The sequence below is a fragment of the Patagioenas fasciata genome, chromosome 1, assembly GCF_037038585.1.
Source record: "Patagioenas fasciata isolate bPatFas1 chromosome 1, bPatFas1.hap1, whole genome shotgun sequence".
Taxonomy (NCBI): Eukaryota; Metazoa; Chordata; class Aves; order Columbiformes; family Columbidae; genus Patagioenas; species Patagioenas fasciata.
This window is the reverse complement of record NC_092520.1, coordinates 64,307,813-64,323,508: the sequence shown is the minus strand read 5'-3', so window position 1 is coordinate 64,323,508 and position 15,696 is coordinate 64,307,813. Positions and strand designations below refer to the sequence as shown.

General features: G+C 40.6%; 1 protein-coding gene across 2 annotated transcripts in view; it reads right to left on the bottom strand.

Moving 5' to 3' along the window:
- Positions 1–15,258, bottom strand: part of CUL4A (cullin 4A) — a 37,960-nt gene extending 22,702 nt beyond the window's left edge. The window contains exons 1-7 of one of the 2 annotated variants that reach the window (XR_011738780.1): positions 15,018–15,258; positions 14,203–14,318; positions 8,887–8,990; positions 6,684–6,753; positions 4,859–4,932; positions 3,194–3,356; positions 567–656 (exon numbers count right to left, since the gene is read on the bottom strand). Coding sequence is in view for 1 of the 2 variants with exons in the window: in XM_065829619.2 (XP_065685691.1) it covers positions 567–656; positions 3,194–3,356; positions 4,859–4,932; positions 6,684–6,753; positions 8,887–8,990; positions 14,203–14,318; positions 15,018–15,186 (786 nt within the window). In the remaining variant the exon portion in view is untranslated. The remainder of the gene's footprint in view (positions 1–566; positions 657–3,193; positions 3,357–4,858; positions 4,933–6,683; positions 6,754–8,886; positions 8,991–14,202; positions 14,319–15,017) is intronic. The other variant, XM_065829619.2, reaches the window with a different exon arrangement.
- Positions 15,259–15,696: the final 438 nt, after the last annotated feature.

Genomic DNA, 15,696 nt, shown 5'->3' with positions numbered 1-15,696 from the left:
ATTAATAAAGCTAGTCTTCTGTATTTTTAGCCACCACAAAACTCAGCTTTTTATATACCTTTTCAGAGACAACCACATTTGCATGCTGCCCATTGCAGAGCATAATTTTATTTCAAGAGGACAGAAACCAAAAATGTCTTAAGGCTATTCAACTAACAAAGAAAAGGAACAAAACAATGAAATAAATGCAACAACAGAGTAAAAAAGTAAACAGTTTACTTAGGTATTAAGCACATAGCAGTATTATACCAGTGGATATTTCACAGCTCTTAGGCAAAAATAATACTGGTAGCACACCTTTAAGCTTTATGTAGAAATTACTTTCTGATAGTGTGATTTTAGCTACACAAAATGCCACTGGGCTTCCACCCTTAATTATGCATTTCAAACACCATAGCAATCTGGATACTTGACACAGTACTGTGGCCTTCATCAAAATCTGTGAAGGTGTGCTTGCACTAGGCACCAGTGACTTTCATTGATCATTAACACATCACAGCACTACCAGAAGTTCTCACTAGCAGATAAAACCAGCAGAAAAGCAGTAATCTTCAGCATGTACCTACCTCTCTTTCTTGCATTAATCTTTGGCCCTCTGCAGCATATAAACAATTTGTCTCTTCCAGAAACCTCTGTTCAAATGATTCCTTGTAAACCTGCTCAAGAAATTAATTGAGTTACTCACTTTAAGCTGCCAGTAAGGGTAGCACATTTTGGCTGTCAGGCATAGACGGCAAGTACAATCTCAAGAACACACAAAGTTATGAGAAGCATCAGAGTAATATTAACATTAATACAGAAGTTCCCTGTCCACTGTTTTTAGAAAGACTGAGACCAGAGCTGACTTCCCAGTGCAGCAACAGTGTGTTTCAGTCATCAGTACTCAAATAGTCTAAATTGACAGGGCTTCTGTTTAAGGTACACAGACCAATCCCAGCACTCAACATAAGCACAGCAATGACATCCAGTCCACCCGAGCTCAAGACTCCCACTGATATTTCTGCAGAAAAAAACCAATAAGATACTTCCAACTAGTGAAACATTGGCACAAAACAGATAATTCTCATCAGTAAAATAATAAAATGCTCAGTGGCACTTCTTATATCTGCCTGGTTTATCACAGCGCCGCAAAAGCAGGAAAAATGAAGCGTACCAAACAAGGTGAACACTCTTTCTCCAGGGGAGGACCAAGGTGATGTGTTAAAAAGGGCACCAACAGCAATCACAGGCATAAAAAAAATTTCTGCATAACAATTAGCAGTTTAGTATAGAAAGGACAACTATATAAAATAGTTAAAACAATCTGAAGAAGGTATATAGAGAATAACACGTAAACAGCAGGACAGTTAGTGAAAAGAAGAAAGAAAGATAGTTTGATTGTCATGAAAGAATAGAAGGAAATAATTCTTCCAAAAAATAGAACAGTGTTGTAAAACTCTTTATTGTATTCTGAACCATTTTTTTTCTTATGTACTTTTAAGAGTTTTCTTTTTTTCCAATGCAAACTTAAATGTGAAACCTCTGGCTCAACAAGCATTCAAAGCATGATAATTCACTAATTCAGCATCACATGTAGAAATCAAGTTAATGCTTCCACCTTCGTGTTACACTAGCTACGAGTTCAACAGGATCCAGTACTAGACTTCACCTCATACCTTCCTTGCCTTCAGGGTAACTGGAAAAACATTAACATAAGAGTACATGGAACTATTTTCTGCATAAAACATGTGTAAAGCTTTACAATAAGAAAGGGCTATAGAATAGGATTTATGCAAGGAGGAATCAACTTTCAGCAGCTGGTTCTCATTTGCATAATTGCCTAAAAATCAGGAATGAGTAGGAGCTTAATTGTTTTCAAATTAGATATAAGATTTGCTTTCTTAATTAATCCTTCTCCAGAAGCTAACTTCTGTTGAAAGAGAGAGGAGGAGAGATTCTGGAGCAAAATTACAGGATTGTAAGCACACATCTATCTCAATGAAGTGACAGATATTGTAAAAAAAAAAAAAAAAAAAACCAAAAAAACAAAAAACCCAACAGATTAGATTAGGTTACTTTTCCTAGTGAAAAAAGAACACTACACTTTTGAGCCAAAGCAGAATGCACACCTAAATCCAATTCTGTAAGAAGGATTCAATAAAAGGGAATGTTTCTCTTTAGCAGTGTACACTGCTAAAAAAAAAAAAAAATTGTTAAAAGGTCAACACCTTTAAGAATCTGATCCACTTAGAGAAGGCAAATAACTATGGGGGAAAAAAAGTGGGAAAAAATGCACAAATCACATCCATACCTTTGGGTCATGTGATCTGAAAAATCACTAACAGAAATTTGCCTTCTTTCTTGAACAGAGTAATTCATTTTTGCTGGTACACTAGAGACAGTTACGGATGAGAGTCAGGAGGGTTAACATTTAAGGCAGAAAAGCCGGTAAGCTGCCTGACCAAAAAGGACTATTTAATAGTCTTTTATGCAGTCTTCTTCTTCAAACCCTTTTTAAAACCTTAAGCCAGTGTCGTAACACTGTACACTGTACCACTTGGGAACAGAGCAACCTTAACAGTTTGATAGAACGAGAGACAGCTCCTAAGTTTTACTGCACACTCCACAAAGCTGCGGTGTTGACAGAGAACAACATATGCCAGATACATCTTATATTCTATTTGGTTACTTAGTAGCTATGCTAATACAAAGTTCCAGTAAGATACAAATTAACCTTATCTATTTTAAAATGTTGTCCCTAACTTTGCATCTCATTCTCCCCTTGGCATCTCTGCTAAGAAATTGCCAATGCAGAGATGCTTTTGTGATACAGACTTAGGATCTTGACCCCAAAAAGCCTTTTTACAGTGACAGAGGTAGTCTTTTTTGGTTGCTACATTTAACCAGCACTAAGATTAGAAAACCAGTGATCAAGACAGATGAAATATTACACATACTAAAAGACTTGGAAACCTATTATTCAAGAGTCTGTAGGCCACTACGTCAGCTAAGAAAAACAGGGAAAGAGGTCTCTTTCACAAAGAATAAAAGACTGTGAAACAAGTAAAGAAAAGGCAACCTTATCAGTTTAATAGCTAGATTCTGAAGCATGTTTACTAAAATAATAAAGTTATTTCAGTACAATACACAAATTAAAAAAGTCCAAACTCTGTTTCTAAATATAGGTGTTATTAGTGAAGTTTGCTGTACCCACCTGCAGATCAGAGAGCATGCTCAACAAGCTCCGCAGCAAACTTCTGTCCACAGCTTCACCATTCCGTTCTCGTTCGATCAGCAGGAGGATTCCATCAATAGTCTTGTTTTGAACTTGCTTGTCACTAATGACGTGATTTCTAAACAACTCTAGCCCCATATCCCTGTGTGAATATTGAAAACTAATAAATCACACTGTTGATTCTTTCCAATAATCTGTATGCCAGTTTGAGAAAAATAAATACATATAAAATATATATATAGTGAATATATATTATACAGAAAGATAATGTATTAATGGCACGTATGTTCTTTTGGTGCTGTCCACTAAGAAAAGTATAACATGAAATATTGTAATACCAGGCCACATGCTACCAGATGCATTCACTTCAGCTAAGAACTGTGACCAGTCTGACTATATTTCACATAACAGACTACAACATTCTCTGCTTATTAAAAAAACTACTATTGTAAAAATCATAGAAGAACCTGAACGTAGACCTTAACATAAGGTTCCCTGGATCAGTCAATCGATGTGTAATTTATAAGTTTTGTATAAAAGCATGAGTTCTCTGTATATTTAGGACTTTACGATCACCTGCACCATTTTCTTGTTTCATTCTAAGAGGATGAGGAATGGTGCCTCTATGCCATGAAGAAGCCAATTATTAGACATTGTCTTGGCCAAGGAAAACAGAGGAATCTGAGGTAAAACTTGTTATCTCCAATGTCCTCGCATGCATCGGCATTTCAATAATGGAAATTTTTCCAGCATGATGGAGAAAGACACAAAGTATGAATAGATTCCTTCAATGACACTCAGTAAAAGGAAGCCCAGCTCAAGGAGGTGGAGGACCACTACTGCAGAGGTTGGGAAGAAAGACATTCTCAGGACAAACAAGGGGTGAGAGAAGGATGCCGGGTTTCTCAGTCTGCCCGAGGAACTCCCGAGAGCACAGAGGCCAGAGAAAAGGCATGCTCTCACTTCAGCATTTTATCTACATCTTCTCTTGCTTTAGATGGAATAACGATACCAGAAATTCTTGGCAAAGTCTACATTTGTTTGCTCAGGAGATGATATAAAATGCCCCTCAGGAGGGATGTTGAAAAACAGAATGCCAAAGACGTGACTGTGTGCTGAAAGCACAGCAGCATCCGTGGGAACTGACCTTCATCTCAATGCTCTGAGCCATGGGTTTCAGCTCTCAAGACGCCAGTGCTGGAAAGGTGATCTGCACCTTGTCTGTATATCTTATTTAAAAAACAATCAGGTAAGAAGTTCAGCACTGAATTTTTGTCAAAACTGGGAGCACCTAAAGTAACACTTGGCTCAGGGTCAAGGTGCTGAGGCATCAGCTCAAAGAGGTTCCTCACAGAGCCAGCCTCACCTGGCTGGGACAACTACAGCTATATAGATACCTTGACTTTTAATCATATGTTCACAGACCTTTTCCTTCCCTTACCCTCACTTTAACATGAATATTCTTGGGAAAGGAGGAAATGACACATGCATACACTGACACATGTATTCCCATAAATTAACACAAAATTGTAGAGATCTATTACACAGATCAAATATAAAGTGAAAAATTTATTTTCAACCTTTAGGAATATAATATCATGTTCAAACTCTGAAGATTTGAGGAATACTTACATGGATACCTACCATATAGAAGGAAGCATTGAATTCTGAAGTACATATGTACGATCCAAAAACAAGAAGATGCTTCTGATCATGATCTGAAAATATATAAAGAAAATGTTTCTCTTTGCCATCATGTGGCATTGAAAAATAACTTCTGAAAAAACACATCACATAGACATGCACCTGAATTGCTGATGCGTGTACTTTCAACTTTTGTCGTGACTTCTAAAGCCACTGGTATGTAATTTATTGATGTTGATACTAAGTAGTATTGACAGTACCTTCAAGACAGTTTTCAAATTTGTAACCATTAGCTAAATAGTTTTATTAGTCTCTTATGAGTTTTAATGCTACTGAGATACATAAGCCATTCAAGCATTACGACCAAGACATTCAGTAAACAGCCTGAAATAGTATGCTGCCATGGTTTTTGCTTTTTAAAAAACAGAAGCTCTAAGCAGAGACAGTAATAAGCTGTGCAACAGATCTTTTTGTAATAAAAGCTGCCAAAATTAATGGAAAAAATAGAGATATATTAATTCTAACAGGGGAAAGAAGGTATAAATATACATAATTTTTATTTAAAAAGTGGGAGAAGGAGGTGGTTTTTTAGCTTATTACTTTTTCACATTCAAAATCCATTTTTAATTTGATTCATTAAAGGCTGCCCAGCTTTTCAGTTTAGCATAATTCAGAACGTCAGTAACTAACTCACCCCCAGGCCAGCTACAGAGATTTCTATTCCCAGCTGTCCACCTACTCGTCCCCTAAAACGTTTCACCGCTTCTGAAGCAATTCTCAAACTGACGCTGTTTCTAGCCAAGCACATTCAAGTAAAATAGCATTGAGGCTGATTCTTTCATCTTAAATAACTGAAGTGCTAACCCAGCACATGGGTGAGAAAGTCACTTGGCTACAGATTGTTGCTTTGAGGAGAAAAAAATAAAGAAATGATACACTCAAAAGTAATTAAAGTGAACAGAGTTCATAGCAAAAGCCTTTTTATAAAAACAGAGGTCCAGTTTAATTACATTTTTAAGGCAATAAACTTCAACTCTGTTTCATCAGACTGTTGAATTTGTTTTGAATAGTTTCCATAATGCTTTTCATTTTTATTTCAGATAAACATCACATACCTCTGCCCATCTGCCAGGGGGGCGGGGAAGGGGGTGCATTTGAGGAATAAAAATAGAAATTCAACCACTTTGCGCATCTGTAGCCAAAACTAAGTGACAATACAATGAAAAATCATTGTAAAATCCTGGTTTAGAATTATAATGATGCATTCTTAAAAGGGACAATTCACACAGAGTGTCTTTGAGAGAGGATTTTTTCCTGTAACATAGTTCATTGTGGAGGTAGAAGACAAGAAGAAGGGCAGAACGAGAGTTTCAGTTATTTAATCTGCCTGTTTCTTAGCCCTATAGTCAGGATAACCATCTCTGCTTTGGGGGGGAGGGGGGAGGAAAAAAAAAGGTCACAAATTAACCTAGTTCTCAGAACTATCTAAAAGTAAAGATAGTGAATTCTCCAATTACTTAAAATTATAAACAGCAAACTATTTCAGCACAGCCTGGTTAGTTTTCTGTTCCACCCATAGAAACAACAATATATTTCTGAGTCATATTCCCACTTCATATGAAACCTATGGAAGTCAGAGTCAACACAGCAGAACATAAGTTTTCCACAACAACTCTGCCTCCAGCAAGCAAAGGAGAAAGTGAAAAGCAATGCTGAAACTTGGAGAAGGAGATGCACCACAGTCCCAAGTTAAAACCATGACAAACTCCTTTTTGCCAGATTTCACAACTCAAGGATACGTATTCTGAAAAAACATTCAACTTACCATTTGTCTGCAATGATCTTGCCAGCATTTATTTATCTTCTTTAAAAATAAAAGACTATCCAGAGAATCTGTACAGGGCCTATTAAGGAAAACTCGTTTGCCAGTGTCTTTTGAGACCATACTCTGAAGATGATGTTTGCCAGCAAAGCTGCATATTCCGATGTGACTGCAACTGCCCAGGGCAAAATGGTTAATTGCAGAGCTGCTGCTCAGCAGAGGGGCTGGCAGCTCTCCAAAAGGCCTCCCTGTTTTCAAGGAAAAACACTCACTGCTCTTCAGTAATACCATCTAGCGGCTGTACTGTGTAATTTGATACAGATTTAAACAAGAAATCCCACCAGTGTCAAAAACAACTTTGTCACCGAGGTGAGAGGGATAGAAAGGTTTATTTGGTTTGTTTAATGAGTTCATGCTGTGCACAACAGGAGTGACCCTAATCTCCTAAAAGCAGTTACAGTTCTAAATAATCCTCAACAAATCCAAATACCGCTCTTTTAATATACATCGCCAGGTCTCCCTAAGTAAACTATGCATTTTTCCTCATTACACAACAGATCCAACTGTTGTTTATGAATAACAGAATTCTAACATATCATATGAGGAAATCCAGACGTGGCTTTACCTTCCTTTCCTGCACAGTATCATCTCCAATTCCCTCTGGCCAAATCTGATTTATCTGATCTCACGCCCTTGGGATATAAAGTGGTATACGTGTAAAATATAAAATTCTCAACTCTCCAAACCACTCGTTCTGTCAGAGGTGGAGAGAAAGACGTTTTAAAACAACTCTTTAGAAGATCATCTGAAGTCTGAAAAGACAGGGATGCAAACATTGGTTGACTATACTGATTTAAAGCAAACTGTAAGATTTGGTTCTTAGAGATCCGTTATGTTTAAGAGATTACCATACTTACTAGTGTACTTTTTAGATGTGATTTTAAACATATCAGAGTAAATGTAATGAAAATAGAGCTGCAATATATAGAAAGTGAATTCACAATGCTCATTTGTGTACCAGTGTTTCTTATATGCTATGTACAAGCCAGACTCCTTAGCTAGCACTCAAAAAAACAAACCAAAACCATGTTGGGACTTAGCTAGATAATGGGAAAAAAAGATCTTTTTTAATTAGTGTAGGCACTTACTCAGGGAATGCAGCAAACTGAGAGAGTCCAAATCCAAAGCACATTTAAGGCATTCACCTGGAAAGAAAGTTCTTTCTGGGCCCCATTCCCTTGCGTCTTTCCATTTTAAGCTATCATTTGCTGCTAATGAAATACATACGGAGACCTAGGAAACACTGCTAGCACCCGAAGTACTGTAGTATCTGTTCAGTATGGCACTCTGCAGCATCTTTTTGCAAAGGCACTCTCCAGGAACGTGGGGAGAGACAGGTGGGCATAGACTCTATTTATCCTACTGCCTGAGCAAGTGCAACCCCACAGCTATTGAACAGAAGGCAATGATCACACAAAGATCAGTCTCAGCGTGAAAAGTACAACGGGTTTCAGAAAACGGCTGGCTACACCCAAGTGTCCAGAGATCTACAAGGGCTTCTGTGACCAGTTCAGCCAGAAGAAAAGTCCAGGAATGTAACTTAAGAAAACTACGGGTAAATTCGCCATAAAACTTCAGGTTACTGTGCGTCCCAAGACAGCCAAGTGATCTCCTGAACTTAGAGCTCCCAACGCACAAATGAGACACCTGAAGGGCTCGCTAAATGCCTCCCTGACATGTCCCGGCTGACCAGTAGTTACTACTGGTCAAACAGGTGCACTTTATGTTTGAGAATTCTTTTAAAGAAGACACTCTTGTTGAAAACTGCTGTGGTGATTTTTATTTTCTTTTGCTTTTTTTAAACCATTGTTCCAGTAAGCATCTCCACTAGTCCCCCACCGTAACAATCCATACCTGCTATCAAATCTGAAAGTGCTACTGAAATTTTCTAGATTGGGTGTAAAATTTACATTCCTATTAAAATGATAAGTAAATTGTTATTAGGATGCTACTTATCTGCACACAAAAAATATTCACCCAGATGACTAAAGTTGTTTATGCCTGATTTGAAAATATGTAAGCAGTCAACAAAGAATCTCTTTAACATATTGACAATTACTGGTGTAATTTTTTACACAGTATTGTTTTGCAAAATAACGACTTAAACTAACCATTCTAATCATTTCTGTGCATGAAAAAAGGATATTCTCTAAACTGAAGGATTTGTGCTTTTACATGATCTTCACAGACTTGTCGCAGCTGTTTGTACAGTGTAGCAGAGACTTTGTAAGAACAGAGGTTTTCAACAGCCTAAAAAAAACCAAAAAGAGATTACAAATGATATTTAAAAATTTGAAGCTTTTGTGCCTGTGTAATCAAGGCCAACAACACAGAGCGAAAAAAATTTAGCATTATCTGTCCAAGCTCTGCACAAAACCAAAATATCAAAATGAAATTATCAAAATGCATAGAAAATTCCAGACTTCTGATTCCTTTCGGGTTTTGGTCCCTTCTTATACCGTGAAATTTTATGTACAGACAAGGTCCACCATCACCATCCGGGTCATATTTCAGATGTGCTGTTAAACATTACAAGAATTTTCACCCCATGAATACTGCTCAACAGCAAAACTCTACTTGTAAGTCCATTTCATGCATCCTCCAGTGCATGCACAGACATACTTCTTTTTAGAGTAACACAATCATACCAAGTATTTTCCTTTCTTATTAACTTTAAGGCAGACATTTCAACCACTCTCTCTAAATGATAAATTAATACAGCTGTGTTGTGGTTTAACCTCAACCGGCAAATAGGACCACACAGCTGCTCACTCATTGCCCATCCCCACACCCCGAAGTGGGATGTGGGAAAGAATTGTAAAGGAAAATAATTAATGGGTTGAGATGAGAACAGTTTAATAGGACAACAAAGCAAGAAAATATAAGAGTAACAATAATAATAAATAAAAGAATATATAAAATAAGTGATGCACAATGCAACTGCTTACCACCTGTGACCCAATAGCCCATCCACTCCCAAGCAGAGGTATCTGTCTCCCCAGTCCACTCCAATTTATATACTAAGCATGATGTGATATGGTAAGGAACACCAGAACACCCCTTTGGCCAGCCTGGGTCAGCTGTCCTGGCTTTGCCCCTTCCCAGTTTCTTGTGCACCTGGCAAAGCATGGGAAGCTGAAGAAGTCCTTGACTACCCAGCAACAACCAAACCATCAGTGTGTTATCAACATTCTTCTCATACTAAATCCAAAACACAGCACTATACTAGCTACTAGAAAGAAAATTAACCCTATCCCAGCCAAAACCAGGACAAGCTGTTTTCCCATCATTTTCATTAACTTATTTATTTCTAAATATTTCCACCGATTCACATACTTGTGCTAAGGTACATAAACTGAGGGGGGGAAAATAAAGAAAAACAAAAGAACCCACATTAATTGTTAAATAAAGACTTGAACTGATGTATTGGGGCCTCATGGGTTGAGTATTTATCCATAGCTAAGAAGAAGGAAAATAAATAAATAAATGAATGTCAAACAATGCACATTCTTCTGGTCACTATATTAATGTAAATTGCGTTGTTACACAGCTGACCCAGACTACACTGAGACAGCTCTGGACATCTCTAGCATACTGCTGTTCAGCTATTTAGTTATTTCATTGTCTTACAGTCACATTTTTTCCTCACAAGAAGCTCAATGAGAATGCCAAAGAGAAAACATAGCCTTGCTGGATACCATTGCCTATATTTAGACTTTGTTCCAGGCACACTTTATTTTAACTTGTGTGCTGTATTTCAATAAATTATTTTATTAATAGACCATAGCATCTGAAATGAATCACAATGAAGACAGCCAAATGTTCTGTGAGAACTGTAAAGTATACAGTAAGTATTTTTGGAAATTCAGTGCTTCATACAAAATTATCCAAAGAAGTCGGACACAATTTTCAGAACTAAAAATCCAGCTGTCTCTTCCGTCAACTTCACCTCAACTGCCTTCACACTGAGGTGATACTGCAGAGAACACTGCCAAAGATTTAAAGCACTATTTCACCTGGGCAACTAAAACTGACCCAAGAACATTTTCCTTTGCCCCAGGGGATTTACAGTCTCACATTTTGTTGATGAATTTTCTGATAGTATAAATGAACTTGGACAAGGTTTCAGTACTTTCCCAGTGCTTGGCCTTTACTCAGTTTTTCCCAAACCATAGCATTTTTTTTGGTCTTATTTCTTTGTAATATGAAATGTTACAGTGCCTAACGCCAGCATGTAACTCTTTGTCAAAATTTTGGTAAACGTTCTTCACTCTGTTTCACCTGAAGACCACTCAAACACATCGGCGAGTCCATGGACTGAGAGGTGAGAGTAAAAGCAGAGCTGTTTCTGTGGGCAACTGTGCTGGCTTATGCGATATTTCAAACTGCAGCCACATCACCTCAGTGCAGCCTCTATTACCTGCTTCTGCTTTTTTTTTTTTTTCCCAGTTGCGGGGGTGGGGCATGAAATTCAGTAATTTCCTCCTTCACCTTTTTTTTTTTTTCCCATTCAGAGTTTTTGCTGCCTCTCTGAAGAAACTTGATTTGACTGTTATTCATCTTACACACAATTAGTCTGTACAAAAGCTACAGTAATTATCACATCTACAAGGATATGAGAAAGATAACACTTTTAGACTCTTCGCCTACACAAATCTAGTAAAAGTACTGTTTCAAATCAATCTTTTAACAGTTTGTTTTGAGCAAAGCCTTCTGTTTTAACATTTAGCATGCAAATTATTGCTATTTCTTGTGTTATTTCCTCTATGGGTTCTAACATCCTTAAGAGTTTGTCTTACAAAACACAAAGTGAATCTAGATTCTGCTTCCCAGAGATCTCCCCATGCAGTAATTTGAACCTATCTGATGCCATTTTATTTAAATGCACATCACAGAATCACAGAATTGATTGGGTTGGAAAAGACCTCAGAGATCATCAAGTCCAACCCTTGGTCCAACTTCAGCCCATCTACTAGATCATGGCACTAAGTGCCATGTCCAATCTCAGTTTAAAAACCTCCAAGGATGGTGAGTCCACCACCTCCCATGGCTTCCTTGATTTTGATGCAATATTGAAGAAAGCAAATGAAACTATCACACAGTGCCTATGTTGTGGTTTTCAGCTGGTCTTAAAACAAGTAGGTAAAATGACATCTGCAAAAAACAGTATTCACACAATCATTTTGCAGGTAGTTTGTTATGTTTCCTAAGACACAGCTCTTCATATCCATCCACCCAAATAAAAGCCTGGTGAGGACTCCCATAATTCTTTTTTTCCCTTCACTACTACACCGTCCTACTCAATGTCCTCCAGAAGGGCAGTGCTGCCCCATTTCAGGTTATTTACGACCTTGTTGCAGAGGGAATTTTCTTTTCCTATTATTTTTATCATTCACTCCTCACTTGGCAATTTTTTGCCCTGCCCCACTTTCTCTATTCCATCAAGTATAAGCTACTTCTATCAAAATCTGTGCAATCTACCACCAATTCCAGACATCATTTCTATTTTAGTCACAAAAAATTGGCTACCACCCTCCCATTGCTCACTGACTACATCTCTGCCAAGCACCTTCATGCTTGATCCCATGCTGCCTCTAATGCCTGGAAAGGAATATCCTTTGGGCTTCCCACAAAGCCTTGTTGCTGTTCCTCAGTTCTTCCTCAGCCACCATGCCAACTTAAATAAATAAATCAGAAAGCTCCAAGGCAGACTGGTACACCAGCCCACTCACCACAATGAACTCCAGTGGACCTCTCACTTCCTCCCACAATGTCACATATAGATGAAGGGGGGGGGGGGGGGAAAAAAAAGAAAAAAAAAAGCCCTGATAAAAAGAACTGATGCACAGTGACATTTTCTCTTGTGGATGACTTGGTGCTCACCAGCAGGCAGTTAAAACGATCTGTAAGTACAGATCAGGTTTCCAACAGATGCTGAACTTCATCTTTTATTCCTTTGGCAGGAAAGTAGGTACCTATGTATGCATTGGCATTCTGACCACCACCACCCACTGGGCAGAAATCTTGCTGATTTGCACCACTTCCTTACAGATTATTGGACTGGCCTTGCAGTTTTTACAAATAAGCAGGTAAACAGAAAAAAAACCCAAGTAGTACAGTTCTCCCTTCAGGGTTTATCTGAAATCTCTCTCCTCTTCTGCAAAACTCAAGTCTGTACCCTGCCAATTTCATACCCATATTACTGTAATCTCGTTTCTGAACCTCTGAAAACAAGTTCAGTAATGCTTAAAGCATCTGTGTTGGTTTTTGTTTTGTTTTTAGCCAGGCATGAAAAAGCATGATTTTTCAAATGCTGAGTTTAAAACCATAAAATGTATTAATTTGAACTCTGCAAACCTGTAAGTATTAAAAAATGAACATATCACCTATTTAAAAGGAATAAATTATATTAAGTCAATATGCATTTACATAATCAGCCATTTTAGACCCATACGTTATATATCCTAACTAATCGCAGAGACAAGTATAGTCAGCTCTCAAGTTCATCCTGTTTTTCTTGAGCATGGACCCGATATGGATTGCTGGCTTCCTCCTCTCTCACAGTCTGTACTTCGCGGAAAACATCAAACCAACCTCAGCTGAACACTTAGAATAATTTAGGTGAGCATAATAATGTCTTAAGTCCTGATCTAGCAATGAGATCCACATCTGCAGATCCTGCACCCACAGAAAACTCAGCACTTAAGCAATGTAGCACAACTTAGTGCATCAGTAGTTTTTATAACTCGAGCACTGTAAACAATTACTTCAGTTAAATATCTCAAAGCACACGCATTTAAAATAACATAAAACTAAATCATATTAAAATGAAGAAAATAGGAAGCAATGAACAGTTTATGAGTTATTTACCCTACCTAGCCCCTGCTCCAGTAGTCCAGATGTTCCAGAAATACTTTTTCACCATTTTAATAAAAAAGCTAAGATCCTGATTACTATGAAAATGTAACCACAGGTAAACTGAAAGTTTGTTGCCTGCTCAACCAAGGATCTTTTTTAATTCCACAAATGGTACTGATGCTGAAGTCTAATTGCTATTATCTAATAAAAACAAATATTTCAACATAATTATTCACAAGAGACCAAAGCACATACAAGAGATAAATCATCATAAAATATGTATCTGCATAACTCAGTGAGAGTAACATCCCCTCTTTGTCATCTTGAGTAGGCACTGTATTGGAGACATTGAGACTGTGCTCAAGCACAGTTTTTTGTGTATCCCAACATGAACTGCTTTTTTCATGGGCCCTGATGCTGGTGCTCTCCAAGGAACTGCTATATGAAACTTCAGACTAACTAGAAACAAGGTATGGAGCGAACAGTTCAGAAAACATAACCAGCTTTTAATAAATCAAAATGCATTATGGCAAACATGTATATGTGGAAGTCCCAAAGCAGTTAATTTTCCTCTGTTAAAATGAACAAATCCTACATTCCTTACCTGGTAGAGTTCTTCAAGGTTGTACTTAATAGAAATGCTACTCTGTATCGCTCCCACTGCTTCATGAAGTTTTTGCCAGGTATCCTGAGTATAATTATCTGGTAATTTGGGTCTTTCTGTGAAGGAAGACAGAGATACTTGAAAACGGGAGTCTGTACCAACCCTTCTCACCCTGCTTCATTAAGTTCTGCCAAGCCACGTTGCGCTTAACTTTTAAGTTGTGCACAAGTAGGGGGTTACCGACCCCTCCCAAGGCGACGAAGCCTTTGCGCCGTGCGTCTGACCCCGCACACTCTGGGGCGCCTGGGGCCGCAGCGCGGACCCTGCCCGGGCCGGGCAGCGCTGCCCCGCCAGCGGCCTCGGGGCAGCTCCAGCCGCCGGACTGTGGCTTTTTTTTTACCGTCGTGTTACTTTTAGCAAGGCAGCCCTCGCCTTCCTTTAATTAGTTTTGACACTAAGGTGGCTTTCTGCCCGCTTCCTAAGGAGCGCAAGTCGTCGTTGCGCTGCTCCTCCCGCTGCCCCCACGCACGGAGCCCCACGCGTGTCCCCGTAAGTCCTTAAAGCGGGATGGTGACGGCAGCGGGGAGGGTTATCAGCCCGGCGGCACCCTCCCCTCGCCCAGATAAGGCGGCGGGGAGGGTGACAGCCGCAGGGCCCCCCTGCTGCCGGCCCGGCCCGGCCCCGCCGCTGGCTGCCTACCACGGGGAAGGGGCGGGGAGCGGCCGGGCCGGCGGTAAACAAAGGTCGGGAGAGGGCCGGGCGGCGGGGGAGGGCGCACCTGCTGGGGCAGAGGGCCCGGTCCGCCCCGCACCCACCTCTGAAGTTCTTGATCACGAGTTTCTTGGAGGAGGCGGTCGCGCCTCCCCCTCCTCCACCTCCTCCTCCGGCGCGGGTGGCGGCTGCCAGCGAGGCGGGCTTGGTAAGCCCGTTGGTGTGTCCCACCAAGGCCGACAAGTGCGGCTTCTTCTGGGGCTCGTCCGCCATCTCCGCCCCGGGCGCCGTGTCCGGCCGGGGCAAGGCGCTGGGCTGGGCTGGGGCCGGCTGGTCCCCGCCTCCGCTCTCCTCCTCCTCCTCCGCCGCCACCCAGCCGCCCTCCCCTACCGCGCCGGCTTCCCGGCCCTGCCAGCGGGCGGCTGCCAAGTGCCGCTGGGCCGGGAGTCACCGGCAGCCGCCCGCCTCCGCCCTCCCCCGGGCGCCCCGGTGGCCGGTTCGCCGACCGCGCCGCCCAGCCCGGGTGCGGATCTGGGTCTGTGCCCGGCTCCAGGCCTCCCCGGCGCTCGGGCGTGCGGGCAAGCGCCGGCCCCGCTCACAAGATGGCTTCCCGCGCCCGCCGGCGGCCGGGGCAGATCCGGCGGGGCCGAGCGGGCGGCGACAGCGGCTCCCACCATCGCCTCGCAACCCGCCGTTCCCTTGCTGCGCCTGGCTCCATTTGCTGGTACCCCGCGCCCAGGGGCGGCCGCGTCTCCCACCCTGAGCTGTTTTTTTCGCACGGGA